At 36.0% G+C, this 23,067-nt stretch overlaps 1 protein-coding gene across 12 annotated transcripts in view; it reads right to left on the bottom strand.

The window, feature by feature from the left end:
* Positions 1-23,067, bottom strand: part of LOC115233618 (uncharacterized protein CG43867) — a 73,828-nt gene that overhangs the window by 16,360 nt on the left and 34,401 nt on the right. For 7 of the 12 annotated variants that reach the window (XM_029804137.1, XM_029804138.1, XM_029804140.1 and 4 more), the window contains exon 3: positions 5,968-6,030. In XM_029804137.1, coding sequence (XP_029659997.1) covers positions 5,968-6,030 — 63 coding nt within the window. Of the gene's footprint in view, positions 1-655; positions 941-5,967; positions 6,031-17,650; positions 17,980-23,067 lie in introns of those variants that run through there. The other 5 variants (XM_029804145.1, XM_029804143.1, XM_029804146.1 and 2 more) reach the window with 2 other exon arrangements.

The following is a 23,067-nucleotide window of genomic DNA, read 5'->3' on the forward strand; positions in this document are numbered from 1 at the left end:
TTATATATATATTTTTGGATACTAGTGTTTTTCAAAGCATCCGCTTTTAAAAAATCCGATTGTGAAGTCGCATTTTTCTCAGAACAATTAATTTAGAAAATGTGTATGTGTGTATATTGAGTGTAGTATACGCATGTTATCGTAAATGAACACGGAAATTATTTTCGTATACATCTGCATCATCAAAATCTCTTACTATAAATTATTAAAATCATATTAATCTCAATTTTTAATTTTGATTAATTTCAACTGACAGGAAAATATTGACGTTACGTCAATCTTCATGTTTTTATTGCCACCAATAAACACGGGGTTTATTTTCACGCAACTACATGCTATTAGCATGCAATCAAAATCTAAATTCAACGAAATTATATTGGTTTAAATCGCCAGAGGAGTCTCGATTAGTTCAATTTTCACGAAATCTGATCTCCCATCATAATTATATCAATTTTAACCCCTGCTACAATTGTAGTCGATTTTATTCTCGATGTTAACAGGTACGTAAAAATCTGGACTCACCTCGGTCGTCGCAATTTCATTGTTACTGAATAAACACAAATAACACAAGTATAGAGTCACGAAAATTAGATTTGTCAAAAATTAGACTTGTCAAAAATGATCTCGGTTCGATTAGCGCGATCGCATGAATTACCTTTCATCGATGTCACCTGCTGTGAGTCATAATTCCTCGCGCACGGGAACAAGAACCGAGTACGACGACCTCGACCTTTGACAGACATGGACGACGGACGCACGATGGATAGAAATTTTTCGACGGATCGGCGATCGTTTCCGGGATGTCGATTGTCGCGTGGGCGATGATGATATCGCGTGATTCACCGTCACGGATGCACGTGGTTTCGCGAGTGACAGTTTCGGGGTCATAACAAAACGACGACCTGGCCGGCCGGTCGCACGGCCATCTTGCTACTCTCCCTTATCAGTCTATCTTGCTCTCCCTCCCTCTTTTCACCCTTCCACCCTCACCCTCTCTTTCGCGCTTTCACCCTTTCTCTCTTTGAAATACCGACGGATACCGACGGACACCGACGCATTCGCAGTTAATCGATATCTCGCCCTTCCCGAGGCGGTATCGGTAACAAAGCTACCCCGTTTACCTATTTTTATGTGGGATTTTAATTAACGGAATAGGGGAAGAAGGTCAATTTTATTGGGTTACAGAATTGGCCGTAACAGAATCCGATCTGTTTGCCAATTAAAGTTAGAAACGAAATTTCGCGCACAGCTTCGAAAAGTAATTTTTTTCAATCGAGATAGTCACTTGACGCTTTAATAGAATTTTTTAAAAACGCTCCAAACATATAATTTTATTTCAAAATAGTTTTTAAATTTTCGTCTTATTGCTATTTTTTATTCTCTTTTTATTTCGCACAATATAAAATTTTTACACAAGTTTAATAGGTCAGTCATCTCCGGTATATATATATTTTTTAATTTGCCGGGACTTAGGAATTCGACCAACGGCGGGCATACAATGATAACCGCAAAGAAATAACAAAATCATGTCAACTTTATCACGTGATCTAGTCGCTAGTTCTCATTGGCTACTATAGTGCCTAGCAGCAAAATACGCAAAGAAAATAGCACTCGTTCTATCACGTAAAACCATCAGCACTGCACACAGCGCTACTCGCAGCAAGCAACTTTTCTCGCTGCGTAGCCTGCACAGTGGCTGGCAGAGCTCCTTGCAAGTAAACTTGCACGAAAAATCGCATCATGGGAAACTAGCTTAAAGCCCGTTTCCCACGATGCGATTTTTCGTGTTGGATAGCACGCGTGATTTGCTGCGTGCTGCCCTGCGCTCTACATTGCGTGAAGCTAAGCTGAGCGCGCTGCAGGTTTTCGCTTCACACGGAGCGAGATGCGAAGCTAGCTTAGCGGGTGGAACTGACGATAATTTGTGCGCTGCTCCTCAAAAAAAATTATTATAAAATGGACGCTGTGCGCAAGAAAAGTTTAGGAGCACTTTCTCTTTTGTTAATTTTAGAAGTGGAAAGAAAGCCTCGTGAAACACGACAAAGAAGATTTTGGACGAAAAAATGGTTGGCGAGAAGAACGGAGAATAATCGTGGAGTTCTTAATATGTTGTTTGAAGATCTATGTAATAACTTTTTTTTTGCATGATATAATTGAAAATGCGACTGATATTAACCTCAGAAAACTGGAGTACACAGTAGTTATACATTTAAACACTTTTTTTATTTTAAATAGGTCTGAGGATCCAAGGTCATTCCGGAATTACACGCGGATGAATGAAGTTCTGGAAGCATTGTTAGCTGCGATTACATCCCCCCACAAAAGCAAGACATCATCATGAGAGAAACAATTATCCCACGCAATAGGCTTGCAGTTACATTGCGTTTTCTTGCCACAGGCAACACATTTGTCGATTTGTCTTATTCGACTCGGATTGCTCACAATACCTTATCGCGCTTAATAATTGAAACTCTAAAAGCAATTGTGATCGTGTTAGAAGCGAAGCTAGCTTAGCGGGTGGAACTGACGATAATTTGTGCGCTGCTCCTCAAAAAAAATTATTATAAAATGGACGCTGTGCGCAAGAAAAGTTTAGGAGCACTTTCTCTTTTGTTAATTTTAGAAGTGGAAAGAAAGCGTCATGAAACACGACAAAGAAGATTTTGGACGAAAAAATGGTTGGCGAGAAAAACGGAGAATAATCGTGGAGTTCTTAATATGTTGTTTGAAGAACTATGTAATAACTTTTTTTTTGCATGATATAATTGAAAATGCGACTGAAATTAACCTCAGAAAACTGGAGTACACAGTAGTTTTACATTTAAACACTTTTTTTATTTTAAATAGGCCTGAGGATCCAAGGTCATTCCGGAATTACACGCGGATGGATGAAGTTCTGGAAGAATTGTTAGCTGCGATTACATCCCCCCACAAAAGCAAGACATCATCATGAGAGAAACAATTATCCCACGCAATAGGCTTGCAGTTACATTGCGTTTTCTTGCCACAGGCAACACATTTGTCGATTTGTCTTATTCGACTCGGATTGCTCACAATACCTTATCGCGCTTAATAATTGAAACTCTAAAAGCAATTGTGATCGTGTTAGAAGTGAAGGTATTGATATGCCCTTCAACCTCTTCAGAGTGGGGAGCTTCCGCAGGGCAATTTCACGTACAGTGGCAGTTTCCTCATTGCATAGGAGCTCTGGATGGCAAACATGTAAATTTCAGACCACCAAGAGCTGATGGGTCTTTGTACCGCAATTATAAAAACACAGACAGTATCATTTCGCTTGCCTTTGTAAATGCGAACTATCAATTTTTATTTGTGGACATTGGTCGGAATGGACGCATGCATAACTCTTCTGTGTTTCAAAAAAGTGCCTTCTCTCAACATCTTTCTTCTGGTGCTCTAAATTTACCAACGCCACATTCCCTGCCTGGAGGAAATGTATCTTTACCATATGTGATTATAGTTGACGACGCTTTTCCATTGAAATCGAACATTATGAAGCCATATCCTGGACGTAACCTGACTTATGATCAAAAAATATTTAATTATAAATTGAGTAGAGCACGCGGAGTTGTAGAAAATGCCTTTGGCATACTGGTCAACCGCTTTCGCATTATGTTGAATATTATTCCTCTTTCTGTGGAAAAAGTGGAGCTAATAGTTTACACGTGTTGCCTGCTCCATAACTTTTTGATTCAACGTAATGCTCAGTGGTATATTTCTGCAGAATGTCTACAAGAATGTGTACAGTCAAATTTACAAAGTATGCAACAGCAGAGTGGGAATCATGCTTCTACTATTGCAATATCTATTCGAAATCATTTCAAAACTTATTTTAATGGGATTGGTGCTGTTCCAAGATCAGGCTGTAAAAAAAAGGAAACTACTAACTATCCAAATTCTAGAGACAATGAATTTAAATGTTGTATGTTCGCATTTAATATTCGGGGCAATAGAAATGAAGGTAGGAGAATGTAAAAATATATAAGTTGGAAATAACGATAGATGTGTGTATTTTATTATTTCTTTACATTCTTTATATTTTATTGTAAAACTGAATTATGCTTTACAATATAATTAAACAAATAACTGTTTAACAATAGAAAAAAGTGAAACTAATTATTATTTAATTATGTGTCTTTCTGCGTTCTCCGAACATAATTAGTTTTAACATTAATTACAGTTTGCTCTATGATGCTTATTACCTCGAGTTTTCTCTTTTCACAATCAATTTCTTTTAACATAGACTCCAGAAATTGCATACATGAATCTACTGGATCTAGAAGTCTAGTCTCAATCGCAGGTGGTGCTGATAATGGTGCAGAGCTACAGGACGGTGCAGAGCTACAGGACGGTGCAGAGCTACAAGCCTGTACTGATCGTAAAGAGCCAGCCGTTTTCTCAATTAATGAAGGTCCAGAAGAGTTTGTCGGCGATGATAAGGGCGGTAATGATGTTGATATCGATGTTGATGTCGAAAGTGGTAATGATGTTGAAGATGGAGTTAGCAACGTTGTAGATAAAGAGATATTTTCCGTATCACCCTCCTTGTCTTGCACAAATACGTAGAAAACGAAAACGAAAATGTCAACGTACAAAATGTCAATGTACAAAAAACCAGTTATTTTGAAATTTGTATGATTATAATGCATATTTTTTATCTATAAATAAAATATATTTTTTAAATAAATTTCGACAAGGCATAATAATATTCGAAAGTTAAAAATAAAATACATCGATAATGAAAATGAGTCGAGAGAAGAATTATTATTATTATACGAAATGGCCCGTTAATAAGATAATAAAAGCAAAAGATAAATCTTTTAAAAAATGTGAGATAAAAATTGTTGCAATATTTCAAGAAGATTCAAATCTTAATCTACAATATATATCAAAATTTTCTCTTACAACTATTGTTTATATCTTAAAATAATCGAAAATAAATAAAAAAGATTATATAGTATTTGATTTTCAGTGGTGACATCCATGTAATCGATCTGACATACCTTTTTTCTTATCACATGTGACCACGGAGTTACCCGGAGATAACTTTATTTTCCGCAGTTTCTCTTATTATTTATGTGAAATATTTCCAAATTTTTTAATGGTTTTTTATATGGGTTTTTAATGCAATTTATGTTAATCACTGATTTTTTTTCGTTAGATATTTTTTTTTGTAACTTGTAATGTTTGTCTTTTCTCATTTTTTCTCTCAGCATCTTATTCTGCGTTTTTTTTGCTGATATTAAAATTGTAATCAAATTTTTCTTTTTGTATTAAAGGGACCTCTTTTTCGTTTAATAAATAAATAAATAAATTGTTTATCATGAAACTATGTGGAATATAAAAGAATTATTGTTATAATATTTTTACATTATTTTATAAGATAATATTATATAATGTTATTTTTTTAAATCTGGCAATACATTTTCATATCATTTTTATAACGGGTATATCGTCAGCGAAGTTGAAAAAATTTAGCAACTCGCCGTTGCCCCCGGCTGATAAATCGGATTTTGTAGGGTGCACGGAGGGGTATTTTGGTGGCTTTCTGTCGGTAAAACTAGATGATACGAGGGTAAGAAACGTACGGGGTCGTAGAAACAGATCGACTTGTCGTCGGTAAAAGAACACCGTGCTTGCTAGTACACAGAACAGGGGTAAACAGCCCTAACAATAAGTAAAGAACACGGGGACTAGTAAGATGAAATTTATGCGGGATACATCACGCGATCTGTCACGTACAATTAACTTTACTCCGATGGGGTGAAGATTAGCTTGCACAAGAAAAGTATATATAACAATGCGCAGAGACTTTAAATGAGAAATAGAAATCCAGATATTAAATTTAATTAAGTAAGCCTCGAATTTATATCATCCCTTTGGCACCAATAGTATATTCTATATATATTTTTTTCGATCTATTGAGTCGTCGGTGCAATTTCTGCTTACCTTGTCTTCAGCTTCATCCGCCCTGCCCTCTGCTTCCAATACCCGCTGTTCGAGTTCGGAGAGCTGCAACAAAAAATGGCACCATGTTAGTGATATGTCATTAACAGTATTTTATGCAAGATTGATAGCATTTTGAATGATTGTCTCAGTTTGTAACTGTAATCCTTTTTGTTATACTTGTATCAAATCGCGCATTAATATCGCAATTTTAAAATATATATGTCAATCGATTTTTTTCTTTTTTACAATGTTTTGATAACAGAGTTTATCACAAGAAATAATAAAAAGTGATTTGAATATACTGTGTGAGATAATTGTTTGCATCTTTTCACGCATCTTTTCACGCTTCTAATAGTTATCGAGGACAACTGATAAGGACCTTCAACGTGTTGATAACATGTTCTTGAAGTGTAAGATGGCCCCATGTCTCAGAAAGTTTGACAGATGTATAAGTAGTTCAATATGGTTTAATCTCATGAGTAAGTTTCGTCGAACTTGATTGAGTCTATGGACGAGGCTCTATGACAATTTAATAGATATGATGTAGCGGACTCGAGGACCAACTGGATCTAGCTGATTTTTTTTAGACTTTTTTTGATGACAGATTGTCTGATTAATGTCCTATTTAGAAACTTTATCATTTAGCTCACTTTGTGTTTTATAATTAAAAAAATTATTTGTTTCATATCTTGATATGTGTGTGTGTGTGTGTAATTGTCAATATTAATAATTAAAGAACAGGCAGTATCGAGATGACCTTTGCCGTCACAATATCGAGAGAATTGACCTGTACAAATGCATCTCAAGCGACCCTCGCAAATTTTTTACAATTTTGCATATTCTCGTTCGTCTCGGATACGATCTTCCTGTTTTTACGCGGTATCTTGTCCGTCAAGGAGCGAGTAATCATCAACTCGACTCTGCCGCAATAATAAGGGCAGCCAGCGAATATAAAGAATTCGTGTTTCTCCTCGCTCGGGCGAATAAAGCGACCGTGTAGCGCGATCTCGTCTTTTTCGAGGAAGATGGATTGGTAGCAAGAGGAGGAGGAACAGCGCAAGTTGCAGCGTGAGGCGAGGAGCGGAGGGAGGAAAACCAGGATCTCATCAAGGAGGGCGCAGTTAGCAGCATCTGGCGTCGGAGAGAAAAGAAAAAGGCAAAGGGCCGCGAGAGATGAAAGGGTGAACGGCAGAGAGAGAGAGAGAGAGAAAGTGGGAGTGAGGAAGACAGAGGCTGAAGAGAAACCTAGAAACGTTCCTCTCCTAATGCGGAGGGGAAAACGCGCGCAGTTTCTCGGCACGTTACTCTCACGACATGTCGCTGCTAGAAAGGGAAATCCGCGACGTAGGGCGACGGGTGGACGTGGACGACTGTACATTAGGCACAGGAGGAGGAATGCGCTGCTAGGATCTCATAAACTGTCGTCAGTGCGTAAATTTCGCTTTTTGCAACGCCGAGATGACACTCGGAAGGTATCCGACCGATCTAATCTACGAAATTTCAGACAACATGTGTTCTATACATGTAGACTTATATATCTGTATCCTATACATATTCTATATTATATTATTTATCCTATCACTGCACAATCCACAATTTTGCTTCCTCATAGAAAAAGCTTTATTTTTATGACAAATTTTTTTTTCCAATTTTCTATACTAATGTGTTCAGAATGTTCCAAAACGTCGAAAAATCATATTTTTTTAAAATGTTCACATGTGTGTATGTATGTATGTATGTTCACACATGTGTGTGTGTATGTATGTATGAAATGTTTGTGCAAGCTCTAACTTCCGCAAATTTTGATATATCGGGCTAAATTTTTTTAAATGAATAGAGTATCATTAAAGGATAGTTGGTATTGAATTTGATGAGGATCGCTAAATTGGTGAATCTTATGAAATTTGGAATTTTTTGAAAAATATCTGTGCACGCTTTAACTTCCGCAAATTTTGAGATATTGGGCTAAGCTGGACGGTCAGTGAGCCGCGCGCCTGATAGTGTGCGCCGCCTTAGCGACGGAGCGCTCACGCATACTATCAGGCGCGCGGCTCACCGACGTGCGCTTGGCTAAAGGTTGGCGCTAATTGGCCAGACTTTACTCAATAATAACTCCTTTATTAAGCGTTATAAAAAAAAAATTGTTCAAGACTTTTCTTTTCAGTTTAACCCAATCTACCTCCACCTTTCGGTTGGTTACTTACTTGTCGGACACCCTGTATATATATTTTCCCATTTTTCTTGACCTTTGTTTTATACCAAAAAAAATGTTATCACATTCCATATCGAGCAAACATTTGCAATACAATGAAAGTGAAGTGTGAAAGAATTATGTAATTTGTTCATAGAGTTAAGCTTATATCGCTATGTTCAATATTTTAAATACTTCTTTTATGCAAAGTGCATCAGACTTATAATATGTCAGCCGATACATTTTGATATATTCCCACCGGAAGGATAAAAGGAAAATGATCCAAATTGAAAATTCACCAGAATTTTTGGTGAAGCACCGGGGTATAGAAAATCATCAGACTGCAACTGCGCTGTGTTGAGATTTGGTTCGGAAGCCGATCTTGTTATCTCCAGTAAATCACGTAGAAGATTCTCTAAACTAACCAGGATCTGACAAAATACTGGTCGCTCGTCCCGTGAAAACTTAATGCAGTCTTCTGTGACTCTCTTGAGTGCTTTCGGCGTATTAGAACGCAATTTATCTAAGTCGGGACGCAAATAGCCGCTTCCTACCATAAACAATATCTGATCTTTGTTGTTTATATGCGAGTATGGTAATTGACCAGCTAGTAACTCGAACAACACTACACCAAACGCATAAACGTCAGACTGGAAACTATACGGATTTTCTTCTTGCATTCTGATCACCTCTGGTGCCATCCATAGAATGGAGCCAGTCGGCTGGTGAAACTGTTGAGAACTGGACCATCGAGTTTTTACCGTTGCCAGACCAAAATCACCAATCTTAACAGTAAGATCGTTGTGTAGGAATATATTGTTGCTTTTCAAGTCTCGGTGAATGATGTTCTTTGCGTGCAAATAGTTCATGCCTTGCGCAGTTTGTCTTCCAATATCTATCAATGTCAGCAATTCAAACTTGGCCTCAAATATGTGCAAGTGTTTATACAGAGACGAGCTATCGCACCATTGTGTCACAATCGCAAGTGGTTCATCGACATAACCCATAAACAGCAAGATATTCACGTGTCGAGTTTTATGTAAAACGGCCACCTCATTTTCGAATGCTTCTAACTGTGCAGATGTGGGAACTTTAACATTGAGTATTTTCACTGCAACAGGTCCGTGCCAAAGACCCTTGTATACAATTCCAAATGATCCCGATCCGATACGTGACCCTACTTGAATTTCATCCGCTGAAATTTTCCAATCCCGGATAAAGCACCTTTTTCGAATAATCGTGACAGGTAAATACTTATCAGAGTTGATAAGTTTAATAAGTTTATCATCTGGCTTAATATTAAAGCAGATATTAGGTGCTAAGCTAGATCGGTCTTGCTGGCCCAAAGAACGTGGATGCCTCTGATTTCTTGATGGAGCCAGAGAGAGAGACATACTACTACCCAATCCGTAACCAGAGGGAAGTTGCAAGATTTTAGCGGTAATCTCTGAATTATGTGCGGGTAACGCTTGATAGTAAGCATCCTGCATGCGTATCTGATGATATAGCTTGTTAAGCTTCTGCTCCTCGGATTTGAGCTTGTCCACGGCCTTATTCACGGCCTTATTCACGGCCTTATTCACGGCCTTCAACTTATTCACGGCCATCTTCGTGTTACGTTGGACAGCATTTTGAACTGTCGCACCCGCGCTTCGAAATATCCTGGTAACTCGTATACGGAAACGTTTACGAGACATCGTAGTCGGACGCGCTATTCGTAACTGAGAAGCGGAAAAGCGATGCGCTTACGCGAGAGAAAGAGAGCGCGCTACGACGATTTTTCGCCAACGCCATTCGATCGCCCTCTCTTTCTTTCTCTCACTCTCTCTCCCTCTTTCTTTCTCGCATTCAATAGTATCAAAGTGTCAATAAGGCGTTTGATAAGGCGAGTTGCAATCACTTAAGCCGTATTTTATTTCGAAGAAATGTCGAGGCTTGTAACTGGAAAACTGGCACTTGTTACCGGTTCGTGGAGATTTTTTTTTTTATTTAAACAGTCTAATCGAATTCATTAATTCTAGAGAAATAAGCAGCAAAAATTTTTGTCTCGAGTGATTATTACTTAGCGAAAAAGCGTTAGATTAGAATACATGTATAAATAGCGCGAAATTTTATCCGTTCTTTCTCGATCATGTTGCAGGTGCTGGAAGCGGCATCAGAAGAGAGGTATGTCAGGTTTTGGCTCGCGAAGGCGCTAGCATTGCCGCGGCCGATCAGAATATTAAAACTGTTCAGGAAACTGTTGCCACTTTGGAAGATTTATATATATCTTTATTAATATTTTTATATCAGAGAGAGAGAAAACTTTTGAAATTGGTACAGAGTTTCACAACTTAAAAATTCGCGGGCGAATAAGAGCCAGATGCGGATGGTAGTGCGTCAGATACATAGAAAATAAATTTTTCTATGAAGCTGATTATACTGTGCGCTTCATAGAAAAATTTATTTTATCTATTCTCTTAATCTCCAATAATTAATTTTATTTTATGACTATTATATTTGTTTTGCTGCATAGTGCATTTCCTATTGCAGGTACTGAACATATGTGTGTATATGTATGTACGAAATATCTGCGCAAACTCTTCCGCAAATTTTGAGATATCGGACTAATTTTTTAATGAATAGAGTATTATTAAAAAATGGTTGGTATTGAATTTGATGAGAATTGGTGAAAGGGTTCATTTTATATGAAATTTTGAATTTCTTGAAAAATGTTTGGGCAATGATCGGGCTAAATTTTTTAACATGATAAAGCTTCGTCTATAAGGAAGCCAACCTTGAAAAACTCGTTTGCTCTAAGGAGCAGCTTTGTGAGCGAAATAAAATGATGAGGAAGCAATGTTTAATTCGCGCGATTTTCATCTTGTTTTGATTCTTAGTGATTATAATGATTTATGACTTAAAATTCTAAATAATAAATTATCTCAGACTTTATATTATAAAAAAAAAGTCTATTTGTTTTATAAAAGAAACGACTATATTAACCGCACAGAGGGAATGCTTGCAACACTGTGACCGAAAAAGGGGCTCTCTTTAAAAAGGGTAGAGAGGAAACGGTCGCGGTGGTGAGTACTTTTTTCTCTGCGCGGCTGGCAGGGTTTCTCATAATTTGTCGAGGTCCGTGCATAAAGCACGAAGGTCGTGAAAGAGTCGCGGGACGATAACACACCCTTTCACCCGTTTCGGCCCTTTGGAAAACTCTGTGAGCGAGCGTCCGGGACATCGACGCGAGGATTGGCTCGTTAATGTTATCGGTGGCTCGCGTGACGCGAAACATAGAAGCCGGTACTTTCTTGAATTTCGTTCGCTTTGTGCGCGGAAAATTTATGGCCCGATGCCTCTGTCGCGTGCGGCAGAAGGGAATCATGAAAAGTACGGAGGAGAGAAAAAGGGATGGGGCCGGGGAAAAAGAAACGGCAATCCGGGTAGTTTCTTTTCCAGAGGATAAAAGAAACACAAACTTTCTATTGTTTAGAAAGGATAGGAAAACATAAAAAAATGTACGGTTCTTTACTCTAAGTAGATTTAAATTTCATTTAAAAAAACTATATAAACTTCATTAATTTAATGTTTAATTTTTTTAAAATTTTTCATCCATTATATTTATGTATTAAATTGAATTTACTTTTTTTAGTAGGATATTTAATGAATATATACGCGACGCAATGAAATAAATATCAAATACATGCATTGTATATGTTTATTTTATAAAGGCATTCTCTCTCTATAAAGTGTAAATTCTCCAAATTTGGTGTTTTGAGCGTGATAATCTAATGTTAGCAAACGAGTTCGTGTTCTCCATTCGTAAAATGTTCCCAATGTTTAAAAGGACGAGCGAGATATCACTTGACCGTTTGGCCAAACTAATTCTCGTATCTCTTTATTATCGTGGTCGTAACGCCTGTCATCGTCACGTAACGTTGTCGCGAACGTTAGCACGATCGCTGTTATCGTTATTGCACCTGCCGGTGCATCCCGTTTCGAGATGCCCAATTTCCAGTGCAATCTATGTAACTGCGACATTTATTCGCGGGACGACCGATAGAAGCGTTGGCCAGTACACAGGATGATATCGTCGTCTCCCTCGCCTGAATCATCGTTAGGAAGAAGAATATCTGTTTAACTTGGCTTATCAGATTGGTATAGTTTGATCAGATTTACAAGCTTCATGCTATCTTTTTGCTTAAATCTTTAAACAGCTTTTATTATTTTTTTTCGATGTCACATGATTTCAAGATCGTTCTAATATATATACAAAGTTAAAATAATTACGTTTGACGGTATTTGAACAAACTGTTTACAAGATAGAAAAAGTACGCAGTCGTAAAAAGCTCGAAAATCATTGACTTGGTGGAGACGCGAGTGGTTCGGAACTTGTTTTGATGTGTACTGTAACGGGCATCTAAATCGTACCGTCCAACGACCGCTTTCTCTCGCGATTGATGAGGAAAGAGGAGAGAAAAAGGAGTTTGAAGATCGGAGGGAATAAACGGGAAGCATTCTGACAAAACGACACAGAGAACGATCAGGATCGGATTTTTTGTTATACATCGTAGGATTATGCACATAGTGCATACGAGCCACGAAATTTTCAGAGTTTATAAAGCAACGAAAAAAATAAAGCTTAGAAAATTGGTATGAAAAAATAATTTTGAAGTTACGTATTAATATAATTTTTGAAATCCAGGAAAAGAGAACAAATTTAATTAAAATAAACAACAGAAAATGACAAACGAAAAAATGTAATAAAAACGTCGTAATTATATATCACTGTATAATCAGAATCATATCCTTTATATCATGTGTATTTCACATTTTGGGATAGAAGTGTGCCTAAAATTCACCGAAAATTCGACGGAAAAATAAAGCATAGAAAATTGACATGAACAAATAATTTTTGAAGTTACATATCGATATAATTCAAATTATTTTTGCTACATTTAATTTTTGGAAAAAGGAAACAAATTTGTTTAAAATAAGCAAGAAAAAATTGTGACAAATGAAAAAATGCAATGAAAACAGCAGAATTATATATATTGCTATAGAATGAGGATTATATCCTTTATATCTGTCATGTATATTTCACATTTTGGGATAGAAGTGTGTCTAGGTGCACCGAAAATCCGATCCTGAATGTGGTAGCGACAAGCTACACACGAAGGTTACAGGGAAATGAAGGGCGGGCAGGAGGAGACGCGTTCGAGAAATCGCTTAGGGCCGAAGCGATGGCCCCGGCACGAGATAAAGAAAGAAGCTAGTGCCTTGTAAAGCTCGTAACCCAGATGCGTCCCGTGTGTTTTATTGCCCTTTTACGCTCCATGGGCCGTAGGGCGGGAAAGGGTGGCGGTCGTTTCTCGTGAACGCACACATACACACGACGATCTTACACGGAAGCGCGAGATCGTCGACCGTCGACGTTTTAGCTGTACATCACCGGCGAGAAGTGCGGAAAAGTTCCCGCTGAAAGGTGCAGAAACTTCCGACAATCGCCACGTCGAGACGAGAAAGTCGTCGCTTCCCGCTTGCCCGACCTAGTATAGTATTTAAGCCTTATCCGTCCGCTTAATAATATATATATATATATCCTGACACATAGTAGTCTATTTGACGTACCTAGTATTTTTACATAATAAAAATACCCTTAAAGTATTCCTTCTGTTATCCAGAATATTAATTAATAATCCATTTTATGCATTAAAAGTTATCTATTGTTAGTCCGTATTTCATTTTCATGAAGCTTAAGCTTTGTTTTCGAGATATTGGGCTAAATTTTTCAACATAATAAAGCTTCCTCTATGAGGAAGCCAAAATTGAAAAAACCTTTGTTCTGAGGAGGAGCTTTGTGAGCGAAATAAAATGATGAGGAAGCAATATGCAAGTCTCTAATTAGCACTTTTTTTTTTAGAAATAAATGATATGTAAAAATTTATTTTCTGATAGGGATACTTGTGTCTCTCTTCTCGCAGCGTTCAATTATAACGAAAAGATATATCCAACTTTTTCTTATTCCCTTACTTAGTCTTCGGCGTGTATCGCGAGAAATCCACCCCCCATCGACTCGCCTATTCCGATATGAGTGCGTTTGACGGCCGGGATTAATATTTTTCGTCCAGCTGCGGTAAGAGGGTCGATAATACGCATTTCCTTGCCACAAGCGGAAAGCCGCTTAGACCAGGAACCGCAGCCGAAAAAGCTTTCCGAGAGCTTTTCGAGAGCTTTCCCTCCGATGATCGTTCCCACGCCCTCGCGTCCAAAAATTCGCGAATGTCTGTTTGGGGATAAAACTGTGAGGGTACTATTGTATATTTTCTCGCTTAGCCATCGATACAGTCACGAGTTCCCTTTCTTGCTGGGAAAAAAAATACAATTTATACCTGGCTGCGTGTTATGAATCGAAAAAACACGGAGGTCGAAGCTCGTAAGAATATACAAGGTACGTTTCCCCGTAACTGATTTTCGAAAGCGTTCAAAGCGACGACAGGTTGAAAAAAAAAAAAAGAGAGAATTTACTTCGTCACGAGAGAGCGATTAAATTCTAAATATACCGAGTGTCGTCCAAGCCCTCTGTTCAAATTGAGAAGTCAGTAAAATAAAACGAGTAATATTAATTAATTCGATCGGTGATTAATTCCGAGAATTCCTCGCTCGAAAGAGCCACGAGGTAGAAAGCTCCGTATTATATACCGTGGCAAATCCAATCCTCCCCCGACTATCGTACCCAATCCGCCGAGCGTATCGATTACACTCGTAAAATTAGGATGAGATTAGAATTGAGTTTCGAGCCGTGTTTGTCGCTCGAGACTCCCGCCGTATCCGCCGAAGAAATACTAATTATAGAAGTAATTACAGCGGCGTGTAACGGCAGACACGATAAACGGCATTATCCCGTGTGACAAACGTAATTGCACGGTAACGGAAGGACAATTAACTACCCCATTTTTCCACCCGTATGTATAGCAGCGAGAATTATAAACACATACGCACACACGTATATGTGTATACATCCAATGTTATTTAAGCTTCAGTTTTCGTTATCGCGCGACGCTTACCGGCGCGCATCCTGCTATGCAAATGCGTCCTGGATTATGCATTCCGTCCGCGAGTTATAGATACATCCCGCGAGCGGAAAACGCGCGTCCCGAGTTATTATTCCCGTAACCCTTCCGCTAGGGCTATATCGCGGATTCATTTTGCATTATAATTCGCGAAAGGTTGCACCGGCGGACGCCGCGTCGGCTTTAATTCCCGTCTGCTATATAGGGTGACCCTATATACATTTACGACACGTACACAACGCATGTACAACTTTACGTAGCTCGAAATGGCTTGAAATTAACGCCTACAATCCTCCTTTTTTCATTTTACGCAATTGTTCTCGAGCTTTAAGGATGTATGCGTCATATGTCAAAACACTGACAAAAATATGAAAATTTGTACAAGTGTATTTGTACAAAACCCGAGCGCAATTCTCGTAATGGTTTGGAAACTATCTAAGTTTAAAGTTAGTATTAATTCTTATGGAAAATCGCGTAAAAATTGTAGCACTTATTGACAAATTTGACAAGGAAAAACTGCCAACAAAATAAAAATTTTCACATATATTAAAAAAACTCTAATAAATATTTGTACAAAACTTGATTTAAATTCATTTACTCGTTTAAAAGTTATTAACTAAAAATTGTAGAAAAATATCTGTCTCTCTCTCTCTCTCTCTCTCTCTTTCTACAAATTACTCGTTTTTTTTGTTTCTTACAGTTGATTTCAGGGGGTATTCACGATCAAAAGTTTTTGTTATAAATTAGAAAAAAAATTAATTACACTATTTTCTTTTATGAAGACGTTCAAAATCATATTATTTTGTGATACTTTAATTCTTTTTATAATCCGAATTTATTTATTTGATCTTTCAAACAGTATAAACGTAAGAAATATGTTTTTTTTTTTACGGATGGTTTCACCGTGCGAGGGTCATGAACGAAGGAGGAGAGTTACATCGATACGCGGCAAGACCGAGATTCGCATTGGTCTACATCTCGCGTCGTTAACCCTTATTTAGTTTTCTATTGTACAGCCAAAACATCCTTAAAGCAATTGCTCGGCAAATGAGTCGATCGTAAACGACGATTTTCCGTTATAACATACGATGAGCGAGAAAATGTCGGATGAAAATGTCACGCCGTAAAATGTAAATCAAGCTTTCTTTCTGGTAGCTTTTTGTTTGACATTTATTCGTGATGCTTGTGCATGACAGCGGTACGGACGATACGATATTAAACGTAGCTTTATACTCAAGGTTTACATTTGACATTTGTTTCACGACACTTGTGTCTGACAGCAGAGAGCAGTAATATAAGCGATGAAGAATCTCCCTCAGACATTATATTACAATAAGAGAAAATGCTAAGAAGGGAATTAATGGAAACGTCATAAATGTCAAGTGAACTTATCTCGAGCAACGAAATGAACGAGATTCTTTATTCACAAAAATTGTGAAACAGATTTAATTCAATTAAGATTCCGTCAGTAATCTCAAGATAGCTTAAATTATAACTATTGTTTCCGAAGAAAGAGGCTTTTCGTGTTCTTCGTTCGCAGCAGACAAACTTATAAAGAATTAATGTAAAAGAAGAGAAGAGAATTGAGACTTCCGCATTAGAAAAGTTATAATTATTATTAAATATGTACGTAAAAATTATCAATTATTCCCTTCCTTAGTTAATCGTATTTTAATGTAAAAAATAATGTTGATTAGTAAATAAATTTTTATCTCGTATAAGAGGGAAAATGTACTGATTGAAATGGTAGAAAGACGGGTTTACTTTACGGTTTTCCGAACGTTTTTCCCGACGATTCCGTCCAGGCAGCCATTAAAGCGCTACTAGAGAGCTCGTTTTAACCCTATCAGAGGCATATATACCGACATCCACACGTGTGGACGCTCGCTAAGTGGCCCATTCAACGATGCCTGACGGAATACATTACAGGAAGTTGCAGTTAAAAACTTGCTTCTCCTCCAGCCAAGTATCTTTTATCCGCGACGTTTCGCGCGTAATTTTTCCCTCTTGAGGGAAAATTTCGCTGAATTTAGACAGACAATACATAAGCGATACGATGGGGTAATTTTGCATGGACTTGTACCCATTTTCAAATTTTATAAAATTTTGATTAAAGAGTAACGAGAGTTTAAATAAATAGGGTCTTATAAAATTTTGATTAAAGGTTTTCTCAATATTTAACACGTTAAATAGCTTGTTATATATATAACTGAGTTTTAAATTGAAATATATTTATATCTGGATGAAATATGTATATTTATATACGAGTTTAAAAAAAATACATTTCAAAAAATTTATGCGATCATACAAGAATTTATTTTTTATGTAGCATCTCTATCGGAATCGCATTTTGTGAAAGTTACAAAGGGACAAGCTATGCTGACTTATCAAAAGCATTTATTCGTAAAGCAAAAGATGATTACTATTATTACGTTACCTTACGAAGCATCTCCTCGAGGGATTCCATGTCTAAAGCAGAGTTGTTGTTCTCGGTATGTACGGGTTGCATCATTGACAATCAATTTATCAATCCACTTTAGATGAATCGCTAGTCTCGATGAAAGAACTGTAGTCGACGCGAGCACTATTCAAAATCGTTCGACGCGATCATTTCATCACAAGTATCATCACCGTCGAAACTCGTCAACCACCTCGTAATCGCTGTCATTTTTTACGCGACATCAAACACCATAATCGAAAATACGTGCACACAATAATCGTTTATAGGCAAATAGATATCGGAGAATATGTTTAGATTCTAAAAGCCTATATAAAAAAATTCATTTCGAAACTTATCATTTATCGTTGATTAGACCAATATTTTTCAAATTGTTAGCCTATTAATAAGATAATAATTGTGAAACCAATTCAATTTTATTAATCTAAGATTTCTAATCCAAGATTTTTTTTCTACATTTAAGTATTTAAATATTTTTTCTTAAAATTAGATTTTATTTTTTATACCTATTTTTCTAAACTTTCTGATAAAGCATCGATAAATATTTTATAAAATTTTTATATTAATATATATATATATATATTAATATATATTTTTATATTAATATATATTTTATTGATATTGAGTTTTTCCGAATTTTTTTGTCAATTCAGAATGGTTAGATTATACCTAACGCTTTTATGTAAAAGCTGAATAAATAAGAGTCAAATGCTCGCGGGGTGTAAAATAAAAAAGAATTTTGACCGAACGCATATACACACAGACAAAAACTGACATTAAAAATCGATAGCCGGGTTATTTAAAAAAATAGGTCAATATACGCGCGCGCGCGCGCATGTATCGTCGGCGAATGTAAATACGGGACGTATAATTGATACATGAAAACAACGAGGATAGATTCGGCGGGAAGGGGGGGGGTCGAAAGAGACCTGCCACCGTCACACGGCGTCGTCATCGAAAACTGTCGAGAGCGTCGCTCCCCGTGTATTTTTGGACGCGGAGTATTTTTAAGTCTCGCTTTGGGAGTCCCGAAAGACGCGATTTCCAGAAGAAAGAAACGCGCCGTTTCCTGCCTACCGCCTGTCGTCTTTCACGATGCAGTTAGTCGGTGCAGCACTTCACGGACAATCGAGAAAGAAAATACGAGAGGGGGCGTGTGCGTGAGTGCATGCGTGCGTGCGTACGTTCTCCGGATGTATGTATACAGAGACACGTTCGTTTTCGACTAATTGAGCCACGCGACGAATAGGAAATATCTATTTCGATCCCGACAAAGCGTCTCGGTTAAGAGGATATTTTAAGCAATTCTCATAAAGAGAAATATAACAAGATTCCCTATCACTTATTTTTCACGAAAAATATGCGCGTGTAATAAATAAAAAATTACAGATAATGGAAAAATACGTAATAAAAATTAAATAAGTACCACACGAGAGATATATAAAAAAAAAAAATAAAACTTACATCGCAGATTTATATTAATTATACGTTTCTTTAAAGCATTAAAATCTTGATGTAATATTCATTTTTCAGAAATATATTGCAATTTGATGAAAACAAAATATCTTGCACAGGATAAAAATAAAAGTTTTTTTTTTCTCTACAGAAACGATTTAATTATCAAAGAGTTAACTATTCGCGATGTTATCGGACAATTATAGGTACATATTCCGTCAATATTTTTACAGCAATTTCTTTATATGTGTCTCGATACATTGATCGAAATTATAGACGTCACCTGGACGATTTCTAATTTTCACAACGATACGCCGACAGAAGGATCAATATTTATTTTTTCTCTCGATAGTAGCAATCACCGAGAGCACAGTTCACTTTCGTCGCTCGCTCCTCGTTAAAAGTTCGATTCGTTCCAATATTTGGTAAGCAAATAGAGGACCCATCACCGAGAGCAACTTGCCTGCCGTGCTATCGCGCCATAAAGAATATCAAAGAAAGAGTAGCTCATACGGAAAATTAATTTCCATATTTTTTCACATATTTTATCGTTTGAATTAAAAGCATACCCATTTTATTGACTGTCTATAAATTAATAACAGATTGTTATGTCAATAGCTAAACAAACAAAATCGCAAATGATTGCGAAAAGTAATTATTTCGTAAATTAAAAGCAAAGAAAAACATTTAACCCAACGAGAGATAGATTGCAGTTGAGAAAGAGTCGATCCTAAATAAACAAAGAAACTTTTAAAATTAAAAGCGATATTCCGTGATATTCGATTAACTGTATAACGTGCACTGAAAAAAAAAAAAATTGTTTTTAAATTGAAATATTTATATATTTAAGTCGAATACGACATATTAAATCTAACGACGTATATTTGACTTAAATACTTAAATATTTCAATTAAAAAAATGGTAATATTTCAATTAAAAAAATGGTAATTAATTGAACGGATTTAATCAAGTTAACAATTTTTTTTTTTCAGTGTGCGAGAAAGAGAAAGAACAAATAAATTATTAAATAAAACAATGATTTCAATCTCTTGACTTCTTTGGAATAAAACACGTCTCTCAATTAAAATGCGAAATTGTGAGAGAAAAGGAGAGATAAATGATAAAAGAACCTTTCAAGTGCTTCCTAGCGTGTTGACGCGAGTCGACATATGATTTCGATCTAACGAGATTTTTGTTTCATTCAGACCAGCGTCCGTGTGTCTCGTCTGTCCCTTTATCGAGAGTAACATTCGTTCGAATCTGTAACTATCGACACCGGCGAAACGGCGCGCACACGCTCGCACTATATATCCCGATGCCCCGTGATCAAAGCTTAATTGAAAAAGAGGACGGGCCTGAATGCCGGTGACTGATACCACCTGCAATAGATAGCGCGCGCCGGCTTTTACCTCCCGCGTAAGCGGATATATGGGTTAGCGCTTTGATCAAAGGGACAAAAGGATCACGTAACTTTTTTGACCGAAATCAAGGAGCATATTGTCCGACATGGAGCCGGCAATTAGTCGCACTTAAGCTTCAAAATGGGGGAAAAATGGATTCAAAATTTTAGAGTAAATTCTCACGAAAATGTGTAATAACTCAAACATAACAAAAAAATTGTGTATTTTTTAAAATATGATTTACAATTGATTTTTACATCTTTTCATGGCTCTTATTGAGAAAATATTAAAATTTCGAGCTTTATGAATTATGTTGTTGCATCGAATTGTTTAACTAAAAATATTTCAGAATTAAAAGAAGATACAATGCGTATTCTGTAAATTTTTTGAGAAAGAATTGTATATGTCAATATGTGATATATATCTGTCCATCCCTTACTTTTATTTTAAAAAATTAGAAAAGTTTAAATAAGTTATTAAATAAGTAATAATAATCAGTAAATAAAATATTAAATAAGTTTCATTAAAAAATCATAGCAGAAATTCGAATTCTGCGTAAAAAAAACATAATATAGCTTCCCCACTAAAATCTTTCCTAATTCTGAGATCTTTAATTTTCGTTCGCCCTTATTCCCGAGATTTATTGCAAACCGGCGTTTAAAATGGGGAGAAAGATATTTATTTCGACTGGAAAATTAAATTCTCTCAAGACCAGTAAGAGAAATGCGAAAGAAATAAAAATGAGAAACAAAATATAATGATAAATTAATAATGCAAAAATATTATTACAAGTGTAAAGAGAATAAATATAAAGGATGACATACAGTACAAAGATCGCGACAATATTTTTGCGTGTATTACGAATCGTAATCTCTCGCGACGCTTTAAATTAAAACGATATGAATAGAATCTGATTTCTTAACCGTGTAATAAGTTCTGAAAGTAACTGCAAGCAACTAGGACAAACTTTTGATAAATTGCACTACAATGCGGAATGGCTTTCTACAGTGGGTTCCAGAATAAACGAGTTACATTTTAATAAGACAGATTGACGAAAAGGTTCACCATTTATCGCTGAAACTTTCAAGATTCAGTGTGACGTGTAATTATGCTAAAAAATTATGCCATCAAATTAAAGTTATCTTCGTTAAACTGTGTTTTAAATTGTCTTAAAAAGATAAGGTTTGTGTCACGATAATCCGTTTCTTTTAGATCGATATTTATTTTTTATTGAAGATGAATCAATTCTACGCGTGAATCAAATAATCTATTATCGTAATTGTATCTATTCTTCGAAAATTCCGCTGTGTATCGTATCTCGATCTGAAGCTAAAAACTTCGTGATTTATTCTTTTCAACTAAGCATACACAGCGTGCTCCAGTTTCTAACGAACCATTTATCATGCACAAATCCTTCGCGCAATCTTTAAGAAAGATTTTATAAGAGATGTCAGCTCCTTTAAAAAACTAAAAAAAAAACTTAGATTTTTTTCAAATGAAAAAATTAAGTTAAAGCTAAAATAAAGCTAAATTAAAAAAAAAAAAAAAACTTTTAGATTTTTAAAATATCTATAATCACAAACAACTTGATTTTGCGACTTATTTATTGATTATAGCGATGCAACAAAATATGTAAAGTGTGTAACATTAAAAAAATCAATACAAAAATATAAAAAAAAAACAGAATAAAAAAACTCTTATTAAATATCACAATGCGGATATTGGAAATTTTTTTACGATCAGCAATATTCTCAGAGGATATCACGTTAGAAATGTTGCAGCGGTGGAATACTGTATTTGTATGCCTTCCTGCTCGTAACTCGCTATCGTATTTGCATCTCGATCGTGAAAGATACGCGCGCTTTCCTCGTGTATTAAATTCACTTACTAAAAAGATCGCAATATTAATATTACATTATAATTAACAAGGCGCAACATGGCGTGAGAATGGCCCGTATGTAGTTTGTTAAAATTAAACGAAGTTATTGTGATTGAAAGCTGCTTTTACTTTCTCGTTTTGTCCCGTGTGATTTATCTGCTAATTGACATTGCCTTGATAGGAAGAAACCACTAATTGCTTTAACACCGCCGTTCAAATGCGACCGCTAGAAACGATGTTTGCTTAATACGAAGAGAAAAGATAATTCGTTCTAAGAAAAGAAGATTATTTCTTACTAATTATATGTAAAAAGAGAAATGATATGAAATTGAAAGTATTATTATATATATTATAATTAAAGTATTATAATGAAATCCTAAAATTGTTTTCATCGCTCTTAAAATAAAGTTGATCGAACATATATCGTGCATTATTTTTATGCTAATCTAATTGGAGCAATTTTTCGAGAGAGAAAATTCTTCCATAATTTTAAATAAATAAATTCATATGTAGGTAAAAATAGGAATTTTTGCAACTTCCACAAAATAAATTTCTATCAAATCTTTTTAAGCTACTTTCATTAATCTTTTTTCAGATTAAAAGCAATTTTTTAAAGTGCATCTGACGCTTTTAAAATTAGTAACAATGTTATTTATAGTGTA

The sequence above is a fragment of the Formica exsecta genome, unplaced genomic scaffold, assembly GCF_003651465.1.
Source record: "Formica exsecta isolate Colony F162 unplaced genomic scaffold, ASM365146v1 scaffold18, whole genome shotgun sequence".
NCBI classification, from domain to species: domain Eukaryota; kingdom Metazoa; phylum Arthropoda; class Insecta; order Hymenoptera; family Formicidae; genus Formica; species Formica exsecta.